General features: G+C 39.1%; 1 protein-coding gene across 1 annotated transcript in view; it reads left to right on the forward strand.

Moving 5' to 3' along the window:
• Positions 1-24,559, forward strand: part of wdr27 (WD repeat domain 27) — a 43,744-nt gene extending 19,185 nt beyond the window's left edge. The window contains exons 21-24 of the mRNA XM_031732124.2: positions 2,276-2,373; positions 7,293-7,395; positions 10,547-10,645; positions 23,704-24,559. Of these exons, the coding sequence (XP_031587984.1) occupies positions 2,276-2,373; positions 7,293-7,395; positions 10,547-10,645; positions 23,704-23,817 (414 nt within the window). The 3' untranslated portion in view covers positions 23,818-24,559. The remainder of the gene's footprint in view (positions 1-2,275; positions 2,374-7,292; positions 7,396-10,546; positions 10,646-23,703) is intronic.
• The last annotated feature ends 220 nt before the right edge of the window (positions 24,560-24,779 follow it).

The following is a 24,779-nucleotide window of genomic DNA, read 5'->3' on the forward strand; positions in this document are numbered from 1 at the left end:
ACTATGTCTTTTGTCCCGTCTTCCTCCCCTCACCCCCAACCTGTCGCAGCAGATGGTTCCCCCTGCTTGAACTTGATTCTGACGGAGTTTTCTTCTTTCCACTGTCGCAAAGTTTTTGCTCACAGGTGGTTGTTTGATGTTGAGGTTTTCTCTCTTGCATTTTAGGGTCTTTAGCTTACAATATAAAGTACCTTGAGATAACTGTTGTGGTGATTTGGCACTATATAAATAAAACTGAATTGAATTATTGCGTGGCCTAAAGGGACAGAACTCTTTACTAAAAAAGATTTTTCACCATAAACATTGCACTTATTCTGATAATGATAGTATTCTTTAATACAAATGCTATTTTTTTAAAAGCACATATTTAAGTTTTTATGTTGCTGAGTGTTGTCAAATCTTTTTCACGTCTTTTCTCATTCATAGTCTGACTAAACCTAGCCTTAACCTCCAATCTTTGATAGAGGCAGAGACGTCTCCTCAGTCCATACGCAGATTGGATGACGTTGAGATCTAACCCACAAAGCGAAGAATTTGCTTGACTTGGAACCGATTACTGGTGTGAGCCTCATCTTCCATTTTACCCTTGAAGGGGCTACTATTTGGCAGATGTAATAGTCTTACATAAGGCATCTATGAGTGTTTCGCAAGTTACGTAAGACACAAGACACGGATCGTTTTTAAGGCAATAAAAGTGTTAAGTTTGTGGTGTGAATGAAAAAGGTCATGGTTAAAAGCAAAAATCATGGTTATACAAACATTTCCGTGACAGACAGACAGGACATGCCATCATCAGTATCATTCATCTTGAATGTTACTCTGTAGCGCAGGAGGATTAAGACTGCCATAGGGGATGGCAGGAGGAGATTCCATGCTGGATGATGGCCTTGGAGTAAAGCTGTTCCATGATGCAGTCTGGGTTTATGTGGCCTTACTTCCACATCACTGTCTTGAACCAATCTGGACTCAATTTGTTGGTGTCTAATAAGTAGACAGCTTGGGCCGGCGTCCACATGTATTATAGTGCTATGAAAGTTATTGCATCACTCGCAGTGAAACTATAAAATTCATTTATTCAAGTCTCATTTATTTATTCAGCATATAGTTAGCATTTTTATTGCCTCACGTTTTACAGTGATATGGAGGGACTGGTATCTCTACATACAAGAGTCATAAGAATGCTTGCCAGCTTTGTAACAGCAACAAACTCATTAACTTTTATTATAAAAAAAATATATATAAATAATTACCTATTGTACAGATGCTCATGTAACTTGCTAGATACAGAAAAGTATATGTTTTGGTGTGAAGGAGGCTTGTACCCACTGACCCTTAGATACTGACTTTGGTCACATTTACCTCAACTTGCTTTACACTCGGGCCAGCCTGGATTAGCTGGATACACTGCACCTTGTGGTATGGATGAAGTGCATTAAAGCATTCAACTGCAATTCACTCTTGCACACAGCTGACTTTATTCCTTCAGCCCAGAGGTGCCTGTTCTTTGTCACGCCAGCTATTGTGTGCATTGCATTGTGGAAAGCCTGTGGTGTGTTGTTTTTAGCTTGGCTATTGATGTCACTATGGGATTCTCCGCCTGGGGGCCTAAGGGGCCTTTGGGTGCCGTAGGATTAGTAGCATTGCTCCTGCTTGGAGTCTACACACATTTTTTTCCCTTCACTATTGGTTTTTCCTCCTGAGGCTCACCAAACATCAGGAACTGCATTTTGAGAAGCAGCTTTTCTTACTTGAAATTTCCATCGCCTTTTTGACAAAATTCACCTGGAACTCATCACAGCACAGGACTTCTCGGAAAAAAAAGAACTGGAAATGCCCTCTCAGGCTGCCGTTCTCACACTTTCAGTGGAAATCTAAACAATCCCCCCCACCGCTTCTTTCTCTCTCTAACTCTTTTTCTCTCCGCCTCTCCCTAAGCTTTTCTCTCTTACACATTTACCTATAGCATTCAATAAGTTGGTCTGAAAGTGCTGTGTGGAATGGATGGATAGATTTGTAGTAGAAGTTCTTTGCTTTTCTATTTAACTAAAAAACAGTGATGACACAAAGACACTCCAACCTAACCTCACTTTTGCTTCCGTTTTTTGTTTTTACAGCCCAGCATGATTTTTTTAAAATATCACCTTCTGTTTTGAAGTAGTATACATTATAGTAATAGTATAATAATAAAAAATTTAGGAAAAAAAAGAAGATTTATATCCATTTTCAGTTAAAGCTTGTGCTGACTAAGCTGTTTGTTCATTGTGTATCATTAAAGGGATCAGCGTTTAGCTCACAGGCTCCAGATTCATACAACCTCTTCCTGACCAGTGCTGTCACTGATGGTATGAAGATTTGGGACCTTCGAACACTTAGGTTTGTATTATTATAACATATTCTGTGCGATTTGTACTGAATGCACTCTTAATGTGATCATAAGGCAAGAAAAATGGTGCTTTATAATCTACTGTAGTCTACTGTAGTCTCTTGCTTCTTAAAGGGAAATCATGTTCAAAACCTATAAGCACTATTGTATCAGTAGCTAATGCATTTACTACACAAGATTTCTTTTTGCAAATGTTTTGAGCAAAGTATATAAAAGATCAAGTCACCCTGATGTCACACATCAGTTTGTCGACTTCTGTTGAAGTTTTTTTTTTTTTTTTTTTAACATTTTAATTTTTTAAATTGGTAAGCACTCTAGCCGACTTTCTAGATCAGGGGTCCCCAATCTCAGTCCACGAGGGCCGGTGTCCCTGCAGGTTTTAGATGTGTCCTTGATCCAACACAGCTGATTTAAATGGATAAATTACCTTCTCAACATGTCTTGAAGTTCTCCAGAGGCCTGGTAATGAACTAATCATGTGATTCAGGTGTGTTGACCCAGGGTGAGATCTAAAACCTGCAGGGACACCGGCCCTCGTGGACTGAGATTGGGGACCCCTGTTCTAGATGGTATTTCACGGGTGGATCACAATCTGTTGTATCAGTAGCTAATGGTCTTGTTGTTGTACCTACTCTGTACATATTGACAACAATTTGAACTAAAAATGTCAAATTTTGAGTCATCAGTATGAAAGAATTTTTTTGGATGCCTCTTCATCTTTTGTGCTGCACTTGGCTAGTTTCCACTGATTTTTTAAGGGCATACTGCACAACATGTAGAGACATGCCAAGTTTTCAGCTAATAGCTCTGTTGGAATCACCTTGTTAGTGCAAAAATACTATTTTATATCTGCAAAACTCTTTTATCTTTAGCATTTTGATAAAGCCAAATAAAGAAATGGAAAGAAAATGTGTGTCTTTGCAACTGGCTGCTAGTAACAAAGTGCCAAAAGATGAAGATGAGGACACTCCTGGTCATCCCTTGATTTAGTGGCTTTTTTATGCTTAAATGATTCATAGGTCAGAGTTAAGTGGTTTAACAAACAAACAAACAAAAAAAACATTCCTCTGAAGACAGTCAGGTACAAGCATTGGACTGAAGCCTGGATAACTCTTGCACAAGACTACTTTAAGAAAGGATTAGAATGTCTCCTTGTTAGCAAAATATAAGGAAATGAGGGCTAGCTCAAGATTTTCTCCTAATACTATACATTGAAAGAAGTAATAGTGACCAATATGCTTGGAAATTCTGAAAACTTCTTTCTCATTATGAAATTATTTTGCCAAAATTTGTAACATTCCCGTTCAACCTTTATCACCTGTTGACAAGCCTGGATAAAGGTTGGCTTCTGAGTCTAGTGTTATTTCACCAAATCCTCCAGATTCTTGTAAGTCCAAGAACGTTAGGGAAGAAATCATTTTTATTACACTTCTTTTGTTGAGACTTTAAAGATTACCTTATATTCGACTAACTTCAACATTTTCTTACACAAACATTCCCCAGTGATAGACACATTAGCAGTTGTTCAATTGACAAAGTAAAGAAAAAGAAGAATATTTCTATTTAGGCCATAGTAGAAGATAATCTTTTAAGGAAGGCGATTCAAAAAGGCCCTTTTGGATCTCTGTTTTGGATTTTTTTTTTTTCCTTTCTTTTTTTTTGGCTGAGTTGAACGGCATTATTGAGCATTTCATTCTTTCATGTCTGAAGCTGCTTCCATGTGTAACTCCTCTTCCGTTCCTCCATCAAATCTTAATGCTATCTGATAAATATTTGTGGCTCGTTTCTAGGTCAACCCCTCATTTTAAGAGGTTTTATCAAACATCCCTCAGTACGCAGAGTTCTTTGGAGGTGAAACATACGCATGGATGAAAACAATTAACCACTACTAACCACAAAACATGGCACCAGGCCACTAAATAAATATTTCAGTCTTCTTTACTGCTAATCAAAGTAATCAAATCAGTGTTAAAACTGTTTATCAAATATCTTTGTGGGGACCCAAAATTCAAAGTTTACTAAACTTGTGGGGACCAACAAGTCCCTTATAGGGACGAAATCTCCACATAAGTTTGAAGGCATTTTTGAGACTCAAAATGTGGTTTTAGTGTCAGGGTTACAATTAGGTTATGGGTTAGGGACAGGGTAAGGGTTAGGGCTTTGCATTCACTTTTGATGGTTAGGGTAAGTGGCTAGGGAAAGCATTTTGTCAATTAGATGTCCGCACAAGGATATGAAAACACGACTGTGTGCGTGTGTGTGTGTGTGTAAGTTTGATGAACTGACCCTTATATGTACCAGGACGTTTCAGATATGTGACGCAAGTGTTGTCTCTATCCCATGATAATTGTAATGGCATTAAATTATTTCAAAGAAAATGCATAATAGTTAAAATGGAAATGTCTTTTCATCGAAAAATTTTATACAATGATGCACTGAATTTGTGCTGACAAGCAGAGAATAAGATTACTCAGGAACTCAATCAGACCAGGCATTTTCTTAGAAGGTGCTGATTAAATAAGTGGTCATGTTTCGTTTGAAAGCTGCAGGATTGTCAGGACCGCTGTTGTCCATCAGCACAAAGTGGTCATGGTCATAGCGTGCTGATGACCATGACCACTTTGTCAAAAAATTAGTTTAATATACTGTATAGATCGAATATATTGGTTAAAGTACTTTTAAAGCCATAACCTTTCAGTCACCACTTGTATTTTGATATGTATGCAATGTTCCAGCTGAAGGGTGTACACACCAGCATTAAGCATCGTTCAAAATCACTGACATGCTGGTTCTAAAAATAGAGAACAGATGGTGATCTGCTTCTCTTTCCATAATTTGATCAGTCCAAATCCATGTGAAGAAATACATAAACAATGTATTTGCATGAAGTAATATTAAGAAAAAGCCAGCTCTGATCTGATATGCTCTGGGGCAGTTAAATATTCTGAAATGTATTGGCAGCATATAATGAGCTAGGATTACCCTGCTGATCACCTTGATGACTGACACCGAATACCCAAGTGGATTCAATAACTGTATCGGCTGTCACTCAAGAGTATCAGACCCTCTGGTGTAGTCATCAGTAAAACACAACATAGAGTGTGTATGTGTGTAACTCATCTCTCCTTCTTCAGTCAAAACATTAGCTCCACACTCTGGCCTAGAAAACCAGATGAGTGCTTACTGTGAACTGCTAAAGTGTTTTTTAAAGTGCAATAGTGACAGTTTGTGTAAGCACTGTTGCAGTGCAGAAATGTTAAGATGTAGTAATGGTGCCCTAGAAAACAGAACAGGTAATTCCCATTTATCTCGCTGTTCATCTAAATAACTTGTATGTGCTACAGTATTGTTTGGCCTGTTTGTGCTGTTGGCTGTGAAATTCAGATGATGTTTCTATGAGGTATTTTCTACAAAAGAGGATTAGGGCCACCTGGAAAAAAAAGTGGGCAAGTCTTTTTTTTCTTCTTTTCCAGAATTCTGAGGAAAAAGTCAGAATTCTGAGATTAAAGTCAGAATTCTGAGAAAAAAGTCAGAATTCTGAGAAAAAATAATTCAGAGGAAAAAGTCAGAATTCTGAGATTAAAGTCAGAATTCTGAGAAAAAACAATTCTGGGATTAAAGTCAGAATTCTTTTAAAAAAGTCAGAATTCTGAGATTAAAGTCCAAAAAATTGGTTTTGTTGCTAGGTTGTTGCTAGGCAACACTATATAGTTATAGTGTATGAGTTTAAATTTAGCTTTGGTGGATATAAATAAGACTTTATCGTCGTAAATTTAAATTGATAAAACACTTTTATACGGTGAAGACTCACCTGTAACTCTAGGGTCATTTTACCCCATTGCTGATATAGATAAGAACCTTCATGGGCCTAAAATGTACCTGCGTGTCAAGTCTGGCTGCTAAACTCCTGATCTTGTAGGAGGAGTTGATGAAAAATGAAGCAAACACAGACAGAAAGTTTGTGTATTATAAAAGAAAATAAGTTTTTTTGTGACAAAAAAGTTCATTATTTATGAAATAACTGTTTGAAATCTTTCCAAAATCTGAAGAGCAAAACCTATGGGCTGTCCCATCTTGTTGCTTCTGTTCTGTCATATGGCCTTTTTATTGAGGGCTACATGAGCAAATGTCATAGTCAGCTGACAATGTCGTCATCCTGAAAAAAATAGATAATTAAGTAATCCCATTGAATATGAGAGAAAAACAATAAAAGAAAGCATGCCATTAAACTGAATCAACAGTTTTCTGGCAGAGTCTTAGCAGCAACTCAACATTATAAGCTCCATGAAGTTCTGGTACTGGGTATATCAGATTTCCTTATGGTCAATGAATATGCCCTACTTTTAGCCCAACTTAATGACATTAGCATGTGAATGTCAAAGACATGCTCTCATCAGATGCTGTCAAAGCACTGGCCTGCCAGTATGCCAGCCCATATAGAGGCACTAGCTTAGTTACCTGTTAGTGGCATTGTAAAGACATTACATGCCTTTGCAAACCAAATGAAACAGCACAGAAGTTGCATGAGGGAAACATTTTTCATTAACGAAGTCTCTTTCCTGTGTTTTCCTTGAGTCATGCTCAACTCCCTGTGCTCAGCTGGTTCGGTTGTTTGTAAAGCAGTCCATGGAGTGCCGTTCTCCTTCTGTTCCATATATTTTGCACCTTCAGCTCAACGCTTCACCATAGTAATGGGTGCACTGTGAAATAGCATGCATACCAAAGATATCCCAGTTCCCAAACATTTATTTTAAGTTTACTAGACCCAGTAAAACCTTTTAGATTGCCTTATAACATACAAACTAATATAAAGGATCACTGGTCAAGCATCAAGTCTGTTCGTCACATAAAGTTGTTTGAATTTATTAACATCAGTGATTTCTTAACACTGTGTGCTTCTTCTCACCAGGTGTGTACGACGTTATGAGAACCATGTAAATCGCTGCCAGCCCTGCTCTTCAGCCATCTCGCCATGTGGACGCTTCATTGCTACAGGCTCTGAGGATAACTGTGTAAGCAGTCTCACTGTTGGGTCCATCAAAGCCACCTGTATACATTGCAAACAGATAATAATTATGTTCACCGTAGGGATTAAAACATTATAAAGTAAAACAGAAAGGTTTTGACCTTTTGCAATATCTAGACTGTTCTTCATCTTGTTTTTCCTATAAAAGTTCAATTCAGTTTTATTTATATAGAACCAACAACAGTTGCCTCAAGGTGCTTTATAATGTAAGGTAAAGATTGTACAATAACTGAAAACCCCCACAAGTCAAACAACCCACTACAAGCATGCATTTGGCAACAGCGGGAAGGAAAAGCTCCCTTTTAACAGGAAGAAATGTCTGGCAGAACCAGGCTCAGGGAGGGGCAGCCTGGTTGAGGGTGAGGTCAAAGTGTCAGACGTTTGGTTTGATTGATTTATTGATCGATAAAGTCTGCAAAGGTTATGCAGAACTAACGTAAAAAGCACTTAGAGCAGAGTTAGCTTTCTCATGTCATCGGACACACTGATCAAGTGCATCTCGTGTCCTTAAGAAACAGGAATACTCCAGCAAAGACCCGACAAAGCACCTGAGAGATGGCCAAGTATTTTAGACATAAATTAGACATAAAATAGATATACATGTCCTGGTTGTAAAACGTTTATGTTACATGATCGTGCATGGTGAAATGCCCATGGCACAGGTATTCAGAATGGTTTTTGGAGGAGTTGGTAGAAATGGAAATTTAAACTGTACCATTACAGGACACTACAGGTTAGATCACTCAAACTAGTGTTAAGAAGGAAAGCATACCAAACACGTGACTTTTGCACTTTAGAACCAAGTGGTTAAACTTCAGTTCGGGACAAAGAAAAAAAGCTATGGCCTTGGTTTGGTATAATGTGATGGCTTCAACAAGACTGATTCTAAATCCACTGATTATATAACACCTCTACTCATTGCAAACTCACTGAGACCTACAAGATTAACTTTAAAAATTCATTCCCAAACCCTAACCTTCTCATATCTCCCAAGATGCCGTATCTCCTCACCGCCTGCTCCCCTGATCCTCCTTCCTATAGATTCACTTTCAGTCTCAGACTTGCTCGCATGGATGTCAGAGCTGCCTCGCATGTGGCACCCCGGTTTTAGAGTTCTCTACCTTCTGTTTGGCTAATAAATGTTGTCACCCAAGTTAAAACGACAACATAACTGACCTTAGGAAGGTAAAAATAGCAGCAAAAATGATTAATATCTTTATCAGTTTTACCTCCATTTAAGGAAAGGACTGTTTGTGCTTGACTCAGAGATTTTTATTTGGATTCAAGCCTTTTTCCAAAGAAGTCAACATTCATGTTGAAGCACAACTGTTTAATTGCTTTTCCAGAGCTTGCCTTACTTTCAAGACGTTTTCAGAAGACAGCCTCCCTTTTCCTTATCCATCTCTCTGTTCTTCTCATATACGTGCTTGTTGAAAGCAGTGGAATAATATATGCATGCTGCTGATTCTTATTAATTATGGGGACTCAGCACAGCGCAGACTTTTGCATCTCTGTTGAGATCGGTCATTTCCAACGTTTCTTGGAAACTGGGAGAGTATACGGTAGTGAGCTACATCGTATTTATTTGTAGCTGCCTTGAGACTTATATGAGCCAGACACATTTGTACTTGTCTTAATATATCAAAAAGCAATCATGGAAAAAAAAAAAGGAACCTGAATAGTCTAAAAAAGACTCCCTAGATCATATTACACATTTTCCAAAAAACTTAGCCCAAAAGTAACCGAAGTGGAATATCATTTTAGCATGGCTGATATTAAGCTTTTCTATATACAGCTGAAATATGTATTATTTCTTATCATGAAACTGTGATAAGCATATATTCTGTGACAGAATATATGCTCAGTGATATATTGCAAACCCTCCTGACCCTGGTCTCTGCTCCGCTTCAGTTACTGTTGACATAAACTGATACATCATGTGATCCATGTGATATTAAAACATTCCTAAGAGAACTTTTTTCTTCCATATACCTAAATCCCTTTCAGGCATCACACACTTCATAAGCCTTAGACAGGAGTCACTCTTTTGACAGGATTCAATTGAAGCGTTTTTTTGGGGGGGGGGTTTTCGGGGAAACATGATACAAAACAGCTGCAGGAATTTGATGAGTCTTCATCTTGTAGCAGACATCCCCACATCTGTTTTTATCTGTCCTTATGGCACTGAGGTTAATACATTTTTCTAAAAACTTACTGATTATATTTAGAAAAAGCATACAATAACAAACTTTCTGTTCTAATGTCTCAAATGAAACAGATCGAGACACTCAATACGCTAACGATTTTTGGGGTTTTCTTTTTTAAATCAACCCAAGAGTAAGTATAAAATCCACAACTCCCACAGGGGTGATTAACAATTCCTAACTACCTCAAAGCAAAATACACTAGAAACACACAGTATCTGCAAGGCTTTGTTATAATTGGTAATGGCAGCTTGATTTTGAAATGCTCACTATTTTGAGATCTGCTTGTGCAACAAACTTCAGTATGAGTAATTTGCACTTAAACAGTTTTTAAAGCTGAAAATCAGCATCCAACACTCAGGTGTTTAAAGTGACCTTCCTCATCACTGTTTACCATTATTTATATCACAGGTTATCTGAGCACTCAGGAATCAGGAATCTACTCAGTAAATATAAGAAGAAGCATAGGACATAAAAAGAATGCAAACAAATAAATTACCCATTTTGTTAATTACCGAAAAATTGCTAAAATCAGTGCTTATTTACTCTGTTGAACTTCAGTTATTTTGAGATTAGTCCAGCACAGAGGATGATTGACTTTGGCATGATTTTTAGTGTCTGCTACATGTCTGATTTCTGGACAAACTCCAAAACTTTAATCACTTTAATACTCCTGTTTACAAGAAATTTGGACTTTGGACATTTACCCCTAGCAATCAATCTTGGCTGGACATTTTACTACATACTGTACTGTATATTAAATGTCCTTTGTGTGTGGAAGTACAAAAAAGGATAAAAACTTACCCTTGAACCTGAAATGATACTTAAGTTGATCTGCATTATCATCATGCTCGGTCAGAACATAATTGTGTGTTGTATGTACAATAGTACACACTAAGCTTCTGTATACATTCATTGTGTCCTTAATTGCAGGCCTATGTGTATGACATCCGTAGCAGCAACTATCTCCACAGATTACAAAAACACTCAGACACTGTGCTTAATGTGGCTTTCAACCCTGCTACACCACAGGTAAGACTCTGATTACTGTTTGTCTTTGTGTATAGATAAATATGCAATGACGTCCTCGATAAAATATCTTTGCTTCATATTCCAAGGAAAACTGAATGATCTCCTCTGGGTAACATCACATGCCACGACTTATTAAGGTGTCTTTGTCTGTACTCACTGGGTAGTATAGTCAACACAATACTTTAATTTGTGACAAATGCTTGACTTGATGTCACCCATCAGTTTGTGGATTGAACTGAGTTTAACATTTTAGCAATATTCACCTTTTTTTTGTAGGGAGCTAACCCTAGCTAGGTTAGTGAGCAAGGTAGCCTATGTAACCATGCAGTTTATAGTGTGATATCTACAATACTATACAAAAATCTTGAGGTACTGCTCATTTCTTTACATTATGCTATGAAAATAAGAAATAGGTGCAGCATTTTTATGAAACGTGAATTCATGCAAGGCAAAAGTACAGATTCTATAATTCCAGTGATTGAAAGTCAATTTTTGGTATGACAATCATTATTCTTCAACACATCTTGAACTCCTCTTTATGTAGTCTTCAGGAATAGTGCTCCAGGCTTCTTAAAAGCATCCAAAGCTCTTCTTCTTTGGATTTTGGCTGCCTTTGATTCCTTTCTCTGTAAAGATGGACGCAAATTGCTTCAATAATGTCGAGGTCCAAGCTCTGGGGAGGCCTATCCATGACTGAAAGTGTTCCATTGATGGTAATTTTCTACATCCATAATTCCGTCAGTTTTGACAATATCCCTAATGCTACTGGCTGAAATCCAGCCCCAAGCCATGGCAGAGCCTTCTGTGTCTTACAGATGGTTGTACCACTCTCTTTACCTCCTTCATACATAGCATAACAATTCATCGGGGTGCCAGTTTAGCTCAGTAAGTTCAGCAAGCCACCTGTATATTATAAGGCTAATGCAGAGGTCTGGTTTCAAATCTGCCCCAAGGCCATTTTATGCATGCTTCCCCTAGTCTTTCACCCAGCTTTCCTGTCTTTTCTGCACTTTCCTATCACAATAAAGGCTAAAAAGCCCCCATAAAAATATTGGATTTATCGTTCCACAAGACCTTTTGCCACTGATTTTCAGTCCAGTTCTTTTGTAAGTTGGCGTAACTCATCCACATTGAGACCATCTGAGTTTTTGGCAAACAGTAGACAACTGAAGGGCCAGATACATCTCTCGGGTCATATGTAAGGTTTTGACTTGTCAAATCTAGTTGAATTGTTCCAATGTCTTGAGGACATAACTTTAAGATATTGTTCATCTACTGTTTTTTTAGGCCTGCCACCTGATTTGTTCTCCACTTGTCCATTCTTGTTGTGTCACTCACTGTTACACAATAGGAGTTAGTCTGTTAGTCTTTAAACTAAAGACATGGGAAGAAAATATGTGTTTTGTGACATGTTTTGTGACTGGTAGCAAAGTTTAAAACTGGTTCCGGTTAAATTATCTGTGATGTGTAGATACAACACTGGTTCATCCCTTGAGTTTGGGAGTTTGGTATTTCTTTGCTTAAATGATTCATAGGCCTGTGTTAAGTTGCTTAACAAACAAAGAAAAAACATTCCTCTGGTGGTTAGGTTCAGGGACTTTCAGGACTGAAGATGAATGAAAATGAGCCAACGAAAGACTACACACAGCAGGGAACCAAAACACTGCAGCCATCAGACCTAAATAAGCAAAAGCAAACAAGCTGGTTTCCAAGCTGCTTGATTGCTGTACACAATATAACACATCAAGACAGATTGCTACAGGATCTTTTGTCATTTGTTTTTTTTATCTTTGCTTCCGGTAGCCACATTTTCATGTCTGATACAGCTAAGTGTTCATTCTGGATTCTAGTATCACACTGGAGACTGGAATTACTATAATGGCACTTCATCCAGTTTTATTATTGGGGCAACCTTCTCCCATTGAAGTGATCATAAGTCAGAAAAACTCTGAAACTAGAACTTCCTGATCCTGCACTTGTTTGACTAGGATAAAACCCTACAGAATCCAATCCTTGGAGCCAGGGCATAGGTGCATATGCATGCAGGAATATTCAGATCATAGACACTGTGAGCTCTGTACTTGATAGCATAGAGAATGAATCGTTTAATGCTAAGTTACATCACTCACAGTTTTATAACCAGTCAAAATGCCTCAGTAATGAAAAATCATGTGACCTGTGATATCTTCACTTACCTGTGACTCAAAGCTGCTTTCAATTACAAAATTACTGAAAGATTTAGTTTGTGCTGCCATCCATCCATCTTCTTTTGCTAATGGTTGGGCCAGAGCTTATCAAAGTTATCACAGATCGAGATGCAGAGTACAGCCTACACAGGTTGCCAATCTGCTGCAGGGGTTGTTCTGTGATCTATGAATTATTAAAAGTTATCCACATAAAGGATTTAAAGCTGTTTGTTTTCTTTGCCTGGCCTGCCATCAATCTAGAAGAGAACAATTCATGGAATGTGGGGAGTTGCACCAAAGAAAAACAGAAAAGATATGTGTTTACTTTGAATTACCATTACAGTGCTGCTTTATACCAGCATGCTTTTAGTGACTAACAACATATCTAGTACCTTTTTAATAAAGCAACGCATTCCTTTGAAAATATCCAAACCGAGAATACTTATAAAAAATAAAATCTAAAATATAGATTCTGTGTTATAATATCACAACCTTTGCTGAACATCTCTTAAGATTTGTTGACTGTGTTGTCAACTCAAGGCACATGTTTTAAATCTGCATGTCCACTTTTGTAACTCAATTCAGCGAAACTTTGGAGCACAATGATACATTCAGATTTCCCAGCTTGAAAGTGGAAAGCTTGGTTCATAGCCATTATCTGGCTGAAGTACAGTGATCTGCAGAGTTTGAAGACACACTTCATCAGTCAGGGCGTGCTTGCTCAACATTAGTACTTCTGTACATTTTGTTTTACTTGATGGGACAAAGCAGAAATTCAAAAACAAGACATGCTGAATCAATAGACTGGATCTTTATCTTACTTTCCACCACAGGTGTCAGGTTGTAGATTGAAATAGTGATATATATCTTATCGGAATGTAAATGTATATAATGCATTAATGATGAACACATACTCTAGTAGTATTTCAATTCTCCGATTCGTGTAACAGGCCTTTGCATACAGAATACATTATAAAAAATGAGGGTTTTGCTGTAAAAAACCAGTACAGCCTTGCCACAAACTAGGTCAAACTAGGCTGAAAGTTGATATAAGAATTATGTTGATGTTAAGACGTACTGGCATCTAAATGTTTAGTTAGGTAATTTATCTGAGTCTTGTGGATTAGTCAAGCCATTTTTGCCTGTTTTGTTGAATTTTAGTGGACGTCACAAGTTTAGCTTACTGGTAAATTGTCCTCTGCATTTTGTCAACCAATTATCTGATTGCGGTTAGTACACAGCTGGGCACAGTTGCATGCATCCACCACAGATCGTAGTTTTGAAAGCTGTTCCCAAAATGATTTCAGGGTGGTTTGACAAAATCCGTTTAGGGAGGCAGTTTTGCTCAGTTGTCATTGGAGATGGGTCTGATGACATAAAAGCTCAGTAAATGTTATGATTCCATCCATAGCACTGGTATGACTTTACTTAATGGTGCTTTAATTTTTCCTCAGTTTTTCAAAAGTTCAGTAACTCCCTTTGTCCATAATTTTGCCAGATGTGATCATTAACAACTCTTGTTTGCTTACTTTTGAAGCAGATAGTTTATTTTAACCCTTCAGAAGTGCCTGTTCACCTGGTGCTAACTTATACTTTACTCAGTTTATCTAGGTTTGTTTGCCTGTGTGGAATTGCATGCTTACCTATCTGTGGTTTAATTTTTGTGAGCCAAAAGCAATAAGTCAAAAGTCATTTTAAGTTCAAGAAGTCCTGAGAAATGGCCGGTTAGTTCTAAAGTTAACCATGTGATATATTGGAAATATGCTGTGCCCATGCTTTCTCATAAGACAAAGTGCTGGGAAAAAATGTCCCTAACCTGTGTTCACCTTGCTGTTGATCTACATTTGAGGGCCAGATGTTCTCCATATTTACAGCTGTGAGAAACTTCTGATGGGAGACACAGACAGATAATGCAATGCATATTTTCCACTCATTTATCACTCATGTTTTCCACCTGAATACTTAAAAGAGAACCAAGCAGACAGATCCACCTCAGGGTTTATTCTCTTAGGTTTATTCCTGTACTTTAGTCTGTAATTAGGGGTTTTAGCTTTATTGTCACTTCACAATGCTGTCTTATAAAATCGTGTGGGAGTTCGCATTGTATGCAGCTATAAATTTGTTTGCTTCCCTGTGTTGGACCTTAATGTACTACTGTGAAAATTAGAGCGGAAGGATTTTCATGTGCAACGGGGTGTTCTTGTCATCCCTTGCATATAATACAAAATAGGAAGTTCTTTTTTTCTTTTTTGAGATTACAATTTAGTAATCTCTATAGTGCCTTTAAACAATGCAGCCATGCTGCTGTATCCACAGGTACCTTTTCCACTGATTTTTGAATTTTGGATCCATATGTAAAGAAAAATGCTTTAGCCAGAAGTGAAGAAACAGGTCACTGGGTCAGACGAGGGGCACAGATTTCATGGCGCTGCGCACTGTTTGGATTACTCATATTTCTGTACTGTGTCATCCTGACCTGCTGATAGCTCGACTATCAGGAGTTCACTACAAAAGGCGGTTCATTATTGGTGAGCTCTTCTAAGCATCTGTTGAACCAGTTGTTACTCTCTTTGTGAAATGTCCCTCTTCTTTGTCTAAAGAGCTTGGAAAGAAAATGGTTCATCTTCTCAGTTCTAAAAGCAGTTGCTCTTAGAACTGAAGGAGCTTCTCGGAGGAGAGGTGAAACGTCTTCAAGAAACTTAAGGAAGTCCAGACGCTTTTCTTTCCAAGCTCTTTAGACTACGATGACCTGGATGACTGAGAACCTTTTCAGACATGTCACTCTTCTTTCTGACACTGATCTTTAAGTTAAAGATCTTATTTATTTAAACCTCAGTGAGTAATTTAGCAAACAAACTGAAGCCAACTGATGCTTAAAGTGTTTTTGTTTGTGTTGCTTTTTTGCCTACTGATGCCTTATCAGTAATTTGATTTAGCACTGAATATAGATCAATATTGAAAGCCTGCATCTAATTCTGTGCTCCTCATTGGAATTTTTTTCCTATAAAAGTTGTTAGTATCAGTTGTAGATAATTCTGTTTCTGTAGACATAAAGTTTTCATTTTAATTACGAAAATTAAAGTTCCCCTAGTCCCAGGACTCCTCTACATTAGGCATGCCAGTGGGATTAGGGCGGTCCTCAAAGGATTCCATGACTGCCTGACTATATCTTCAGCTGAAGTCAGCAGCACCACACTTACACTGTACACCATGTGAGTGGAGCACTACTTTCCCCTCTTTAGTCGCCTGACGGTTTGCCAGAATCGCTTCGAGGCAGTTCGAAAGTCTTGTTCCATGGCCTCACCACACACGAGTTTTTGCTTCGGCTGCTGCCCAAGCCATTCGGCCAGCCTGCCAGTACCCATCAGATGCCTCCGAAGTCCCACAGGCTAACCAAGCCCGATAGGATTCCGTCTTCAGCTTGATTATTCCCTTCACCTGCAGTGTCCACCATCAGGTTCAGGGATTACCACCATGACACCTTGCGGCCAAAACTCCTTGCAGCTGCCTCGGCAATGGAGGCGCAGAACATGACCCATTTGGACTGAATGCCCCCAGCCTCCCTCGGAATGCTGTCGAAGTTCTGCCAGAGATGGGAGCTTAAGTTCTCCCAGACCATGGCCTTTCCCAGACGTTCCCAGCCCACTGTTAGTATACATTTAGGTGTGCCAGGTCTTTCCAGCATCCTCCCCTGCCTTGATAGGTGGTCATCAGTTGACAGCTCAGCTCCTCCCTTCACCCAAGTGTCCAGAACATACGGCTATGTATCATACCATTACATAATCGATCACTGGCCTGATGCCACATGCACTTAAGGACATATTTATGTTCAAACATGGTGTTCATTTTGGACAAACTATGATTTGCACAGAGGTCCAATAGCAAAACACCACTTGGGTTCAGATCAGAAAGGCCGTTCCTCCCAATTACACCCCTTCAGGTATCACTGTCGTTGCCCACACGAGCACTGAAGTCTCCCGGAAGGATGACAGTGTCACTGGAACCCTCAAGAACCCACTCAGTGACGCCAAGTAGGTTGGGAACTATTATTCGGCGTATAAGCAGAAACGTTCTCTGATCCGAAGGCAGAGAGAAGCAACCCTCTCATCCACTGGGAAAAACTCCCACATACTAAGTAGACTGAGGGGATACAAGAATGCCCACCCGTGCCCGCCATCTCTCACTGAAGGCAACTCCAGACTAGTTCAGAGCCCAAAGCTTGCGTTGAGATGAAACCAACTATATCTCAACCACACACACTATCTCAGTGTCTTTCCCCACTAGAGAGGTGATGTTCTATATCGCAATAGCCAGCCTTACTAGCCCTGACTGCTGCTCGGCACACATTGCAGCCGAACCCATATGGCGCCTCCTGCGAGTGCTGGGCCCACAGGAGGGCGGGCCCAATTTGCTCCTTCGGGCTGCACCCAGCTGGACCCTAAGGCTGCTACGTCTCGCCCATCAGATGCTCTCTCTCTGACTCCCTCGCCAGGCCTGGTTCCAGGGTGGGGCCCCGGTAACCCTATCCCAGGCAGGGTACACTGGTCTCTTGATTTTCATCTATTTATAGGGGTAAAAAGATGGAAAAAAAAAAAACCCCATCTGCTTAATATTTATATTACTTCTCTGTTTAGTGCCTCTTGTGACTGCCAGGGGTTGTTGCCAGTTGTTGCTGGTGCTATTGCTGCTTATATGTCTGTTAATTTGACATATATTGCACCATTTCACTTTTGTTTGTCCATGTTTATCAGCGTCTTCAACAATAAACTCTACAAGGTGCATGAGTGCACAGGGAACATAGGAGCCAGATTTGATTGGGCAATCCAGTGTCACTAATGAACAAATGGGCTTCTGTTAGTGCTTGTATGGCCGGGGTGCAGCAGCCCCACAAGCCTGCCTGTAGCCTGTATAATTATCAACAAAGAAAAAAAAATATTGACCCATCAGCCCGCAAGTACGTTGGCCCACCAGGCAAATGCGTAGTATGCTAGATTACCAGTCCAGCCCTGCCCCCTAAACATAATAACTGGTTAACCACTTTGGCAGCAAAAACTGTAATCAAGCATTTGCAATAGCTGGCAATGAGTCTTTCACATCACTGTGGAGGAATTTTGGCCCACTCTTCTTTGCCAAATTGTTTTTATTCAGTGCAATTCAGTTATTAGATTTAGGGGTCGATTACCTTTCTACATATAGCCAGGTAGATTTGGATAGCTTTTCTCTTTAGTAAATAAAACCATAATTTAAAATGTATCTAATTTTACACTTTGTTTGATGATCTGAAACATTTAAGTGTAACAAATGTGCAAAAAAACTAAAAAAATCACTAATGGCTCAAATACTTTTTCACACCACTGTATCTTACTGTAAGTTACTGGACCACCTCGCTACACGTCTGGTCAGTTTCTGAGTCATACATCTGTTTTTGTTTTGTTTTTTGTTATAACCTACTGTCTTCTTTTAGAGTCTTTGGACTAAGTGAACGTTTTTGAACTCTGAGGTACTTGGTTCTCGTTTGCACTTCGTGTGTTGGAGGTAGCGCAGGACCGTGACCACTTGCTGACACAATCAGTTGTCTGCAAAACTTTAACACCTACTATCATCCAAACTAAGATGAACAAAGAGTGAGTCATATCTGTGACTTTTCATGCTAAGTGCTTTTCTTGTCCTTCTATGTCAGCTTTTATCATCTTTACTCTTTGCAGCCGGGCAAAAAAAACCCAGCTGTTGTCCCACTAGACATTTTTTACTGTATCATTTTTAATTCGTGGCCATTTGGCAGCTGTTACTCACACAGCAGGGATGGACTAGGATATAAAAGGATCCCTGGAGTTTTTCCCTGGGATGCAGCACAGTGCGATCAGCACAATTACAGCTGTAATGAAAAGCAATTCAATTTTATATCTTCGTGGTTGCAACTGCTGGTTGGAAAAAGTAGCACATTTGAGGACTCCAGTGAAATAGGATGCACTTTCTGACGCTGTTACATTATTATTTTATTAGTTTACAATGGTTTTCAGGTTATTTAACAGTAAAAATCATTGGTTGTTGCTACCTATTTTACCTAACAGCACCACACAAGCCAATATATCAGTAATTTTGGTGTGTCACGACTACCAATGATGTCAGCGCAACACTTTAATTCATGTACATTGTACACTCACAGCCACTTTATTAGGCACACTTTTCTAGCAGTGGGTTGAACATTATTTTGCCGTCAGAACTACTGCAGGCAGATTAAACAAGATGCTGGAAACTTTCCTAGGAGATTGACATGATAGCACAGTTGCTGCAGATTTGCCAGCTGCATATCCAAATGCAAATCTCCCATTCTGTCACATCCCAAAGGTACTCTGTTGGATGAAGTTTTTTTGGAGCTTCGTGATATGGTGCATAATCCTGTTGGAAGCAGCCATCAGAAGATGAGTACACTGAGAGCTTAAAAGGGATAACACAGTTAGCAGGAAAACTGTGGCAATTCAGTGATGTTCAACACTATAACACCACTCATTTGTTGATACAAGGTGGAATGGAGCTATCCTTTCATGTTGTTTACTTCAAATTCTGACCCAACCTCGCAGCATAAATTGAGACTTGTCATAGGAAGCAACATTTTTACAGTCTCCGGTTCCCCAGTTTTTGTGAGCCTGTGTGTCGCCTCAGCTTCCTATTGTTAGCTGACACAAGTGCTACCCAGTGTGGTCTGGGTGTGGTATTCAGCAGTTTCTCAAATACTCAGACCAAAGCTTCTGGCACCAACAACCATGCCACTTTCAAGTAGACATGTTCAAGTCAACTTTAATGTGTCTACTTGCCCATTGAGCTGCTGTCTATCTGGCTGATTACAGATAGACAGATAGAGAGAAAGAGAGAGAGATATGTTTCCCCTTGACCTCAGACATTACCCCCTTCTTACTGTCGCAGCCAGAGAATAAGTACAGAGGTGGACTGCTGTCTACTCCAGAATGTCACATTACAGTGAGACACAGACTGAGCTGAGACAGCCTGGCCTGTGTTCAGCACAGCTGGAACTGCAATGAACAGGAAGTTTCAAAGTCACAAGAGACATTTTTAAGTATCGAAACCTTTCACATGCATTAGACAGAACTTCTTCAGTTGGCTGTGGTCTTAGGTAATAATGGTGAACTTCCTTTGTCCCAGTACTCAAAATGTTAAGTACAGAGCAGTGAGAGTACAATCAGATTTCTCAATTTGTTCTATTTTCCCTCATTTTATGCAATTTTAATGTTTTAAAGATACACAGATATAAAGATTTACATTTAAAAAATATAAGGGTAAGCAGAGGATATAAAGCATTACATTTTATATAACTACTTTCTTATATTCACCCAGATGGTATTGTCTGTTCTGTAATGTCTAAAAGGTTCTGAGTGTGAATATATCCGTAAGTTAGCAACTATTTATCACCGCGAGCATCAGATGATACATTTCTTTTATTGATCCCATGTCTATGTAAAGTCATGACTGAGATAACCGTGGTGACCGTCTGCCCCTTTTCCCATCTGTCATCTGGATCCTCCTTCACTCTCAGCATGTTCACTACAGAACATCTTGCTACGTTGGCGTTTGTGAAATTTGTGCTCCACAGCTGATGAATGGCATCCTCTGGGAGGGGGAAACACATTGTTCGCCATATTATCAAATCCTTAGCTTTTGCTCATACCGGTTTCTATAGACATATACTTTCTGTCATCCAGAGTGCCAAAATTTGACTCACCATTGAAAATCGAATCCACATTGCGTTCTCAATCGGCATTTTTATTCTGGCTTTGAACTGTTGATTTGTGGTCTCTTTTCCGTGGTGTTGAGCCAGTTGCTAACAATAAATTATGTAACATGCGTGACAAACCATGCAAAGGATTTTCTGATCTTACTCAGAATTCCTAAAAAGTTTGGACTTGGACTTTGTTCAACCAAACCTGAAAACAAATGAACAAAACTCACAAATGGAGCCTCAGGTTATGTGCGTAAGGTTATCTGAAATTCCACAGAAATCAAACTTGATGAAAACTGTGTCTGTCTTGAAAATGAAGCTGTAAGGACAGCCAAACCTCTTGTCATGACCCACAATGACTCCTTTCTGTGTTTCTATAGTAAGTCAGTATTTTTAACAAAAACATCTGATACCAAAGGTCACATAAAACCTTCAGCTACCCTTATTATTTGGGTTTGTTTGGGGCAAAATAAAAGTTTAAGGTTGCGGAGATGGAATGTGTTGGATTCTTTTGGACTTTTCTGTGTTTATCTCTTAACACTACATGCTTACATTGGTGTATTATCACAGTAACAGTGGTTTTGGATCGGAGTTGATCCAAAACCATGGTTGCTACTGTAGCTGTCGTCTAACTCTCATAAGTTTTAGATCAAGGATGTCAAACTCATTTTACATTGTGGACACTATACAGCCCACTTAGCTCTTAAGTGGGCTGGACCAGTGTAACTCCCATTTCTGTCAGTGTAAAGAAACTTAACTACACATTTAATCCCTAAGAAAATGAAAATGAAGTGCAATCTTAACAATAAGTCTCAGTTTTTCTATATAATTACAAAATCCTGCCTAATTGTGCCACAAATCTGTCATATTAAAGAAATATGTCAGAAGTAAATGTGTAAAATTACAGTAAATGTTCTAGTAGTTCATTCCACAGTTAAGTCCTGTAATAATAAAGTAGAAAGTTGTTAATTGACTTTTTTAGCTTTAACTGTTAACTGTGAACCAACTGGAAAAGTTGGAAATGTCTACAGTTGTGAAAAAATAAAAATGAAAAACAGGAATTCTTCTTTCTTTTGCTTTACTTTTGTGCAATGTGAATGGCCATGGTGGAGGTCTTTTTTATTAGGAAAAGCTATAAAACTTATGAAAACACAGTTCACATTTTCCAAAGCCTTCCAGTGGGCCAGATTGGAGTCTTTCCTGGGCTGATTCTGGCCCCCGGGACTTATGTTTGACATCCCTGTTTTAGGCTTTTCAGCTGCCTGGGACCAAGAACCAGACAGCCTGGCTGTTGTTGATTAAGGTCATTGAGGTGGAAGTCATGGTGTACAAAGACTCACGATCACATACTATGCATATGTAGATGTAATATGTTTGTGCTCACGGGGTTGCCTTTATGAGGAAGTTGACTTGTCTCTGGGATTCACGCTCGCCAGGAATTCTTTAATGTGTCTATAGAAGAGAAACTGCAACTTTCACCCTTCAAAGGAAGAATGCATCCAGCCCAGTTTAGTGTGTTTGAGTCATCCTCAGACCTCAGCTATTGTGACTCCCTTTCCCAGCACAGGCATCTGCTTGCTGGTAAAAGATTATTTCTCCCGCATAAAACCTTTTTAGTACAAGGGAAAAAATGTTGGACCATTGTTGTACCAAATGTGTTTTTTATCACAACTTGGCAAATCATTGTTTGCCAAGATTCCTGATGTTAGCATGCTTTTAAAAAAAAAGATGCTGTCTTTACAGCCACCTCACGTCTAGATAATCACCGTAGGTAAAACTCCCTGATGGAGTATTCCCATTTTGTAAAATGTTGGGTTTGTTTGATTGGTTCTTTGTTTTTCTCCACTTACCTACAAAGGTGTCATATAGAAGATGGACATACTGTGACATCATCTATTGGTTAGGGAAGTCTGAGTGTTTTGAGTGTCATCATTGTGGTTTTTGAAAAGTGGATCTTACTGGACACGCTCACATGGTAGCTACTTATCAATCACAAATGAGTCATTACCTGTCTTATTGCCCTTTAAGGCTCTAGAGGACACCATAATTTACTAAATTAACACCAAGGTCAGAAAGAACTGAACTAAAAAAATGAAAAAGAATTGAACAATTAAGACCATCAACTCATCATGTAGATGTTTACTGAGGGTCAAAGGTCAAAGTGAGCCTAAGGTTTGTTTTACCCCTGACTTCTATACAACAAGATGTCTTTCTTTTTTTTTTCAAGCCAGAGGCGTCACCCCCTGTTAGACCATTAGAAAGAGCTAAAGGCACCTCAGCATTCACTTTTCAGGCCCCGGAGGCCGTTACTTTATATAAAGTCTATGCTCATTTGTCCTTTAAGACTGGGTGGTAAAAATACACTTGGGCTGAAGTGACATGAAATAGAGGTTATAACAGCTATTTGTGAGCTATCTTGAGTTATTTTTCCATAATATGATATACTTTTATATTCTGAACAATTGCACATGTAAAAATGTGCTATAAGTCTCACCGCGAAGCCCACATAGAGGGTTTCCCACTGCTTCTGACGGACTGTCAGAGTGCTGAGGTAATGCTTCCTCACCCTCATCTGCTCTCTTGGCTGATAGAGAAATATGATTCACTGTGTACGTCTCACTAAAAATTATAGTCAAGCATTGATTGTCTGTATTTGTGCTCGTCTGTGTGCAGCCTGCACATGTCATCAAGTATGTAGTGTGCGTGTGTGTGTGTGTGTGTGTTTGCCTACAGGGTGTGGATTAATGCTAGTTTATTGTTGTGTTGTTGTGTGGGTGCCTTATTAATCTCCAAATGTTTGACTCACTGAGAGTATTGCTGGCAGGAACCTCAATCTCCTTGTTTGAATAAACAAAGTTATATAACAGAGTTAAGGCCTGGCAACATGATGTTTTGGGGGGGGTGTTTGGTGATAAATGGCAGGTATGGAAAATCAAGAATTTTGGTGGGGAACACAGAATGGTCTTGACCTCAGTGGTGCTCTTCTTCTTCAGGGATCTGGGTGTGCCGTTATGAAACTCTGTATTCTAAATAGAGAGGTGGTAAAAAGAAGAGTGATGTCTGACACGGTTTCAGAAAAAACATGTGCAAAAATAAAAGCGTAATATGATGTCATGCTTTTTCTCTTTTCCTCACAGCTGCTAACTGGGACCCTGGATGGGAAGCTCAGGCTGTTTAAGTCCAGCAGTGGCTCTTCTTTGTCCTGTGACACCAGCGCTGCCGTGCACAGTGTCCTCAACGAGACTGTGTAATTACAGCTGGCCCCTGCAGAGCCCATGCAGGTTTTATTAATGCAGTTCCAACCCGATGAGTGGGATTTTCATTGGGAAAGAAGAATTTAAACGTTTTCTTTTTTTGCTCTTGGTTTAATGAAAAACAGGTAGAGTTATATAAAAATGTGCTCTTGTGTGTTCTTCCTCAGTGCTTAAAATTGTCAGTAGAAACCAGCCATTTCAGATCATTTGTCTTTGTTAAACTTCCTGCCCATGCTTCCAGCGCATTTCTTATTTAAAGGGAGCTCGGTGCTTTGTTTGAACTCGTTTAGCCACATTTTTTGTGATGCACGATTTAGTCAATTAAACATAATATCGCTAGATTTGCCAAAAACAATTATTATTAGCAGTTATTCACATCTGTTGCACATTCTGAATGGTCAAGCATAACGTTTAGTTTATTCAGTATGTGGAACAGATGTACTTCTTATATCGCTGGCTGTGACCTCCACTTAGCAGATCAGCACGTAGAGCTATGACATCAACTGGGTGCAACCTCTTTGGCTGCCAGACACACAGATGCTCCTACTGTTCATACTGATACACCCATCTCCATTGTTTGTGCAGGACGTTTAGTCCTTTCTACCTCAGTCACAACAAACTGTCAGGTATTCTAATACATAGTAGAGGATATAAAGGCTCAATATGAAATTTACATTTGACATGGCTACATTGTTGATGTTAATGTGAGTGTGATGTATGAATAAACTGTTGCATCCTGGTTGTGTGTATTACATTTACTAATTTTTATTGTTGTGTTTAATAATATGTTGCTCTGATACTCTGATGTTACACTCAGGAGACATCAGTACTGGGTCAGACTTATTTTTGCCTTAATTCTTTGTGGCATACATTTAACAAGGTGCTGTAAACAGTCCTCAGAGATTTTGGTCCATGTTGATATGATAGCATCACACAGTTGCAGACTTCACAAAGGTCCT

Source organism: Oreochromis aureus, linkage group 13 (assembly GCF_013358895.1).
Source record: "Oreochromis aureus strain Israel breed Guangdong linkage group 13, ZZ_aureus, whole genome shotgun sequence".
In the NCBI taxonomy this organism is placed as follows: Eukaryota; Metazoa; Chordata; class Actinopteri; order Cichliformes; family Cichlidae; genus Oreochromis; species Oreochromis aureus.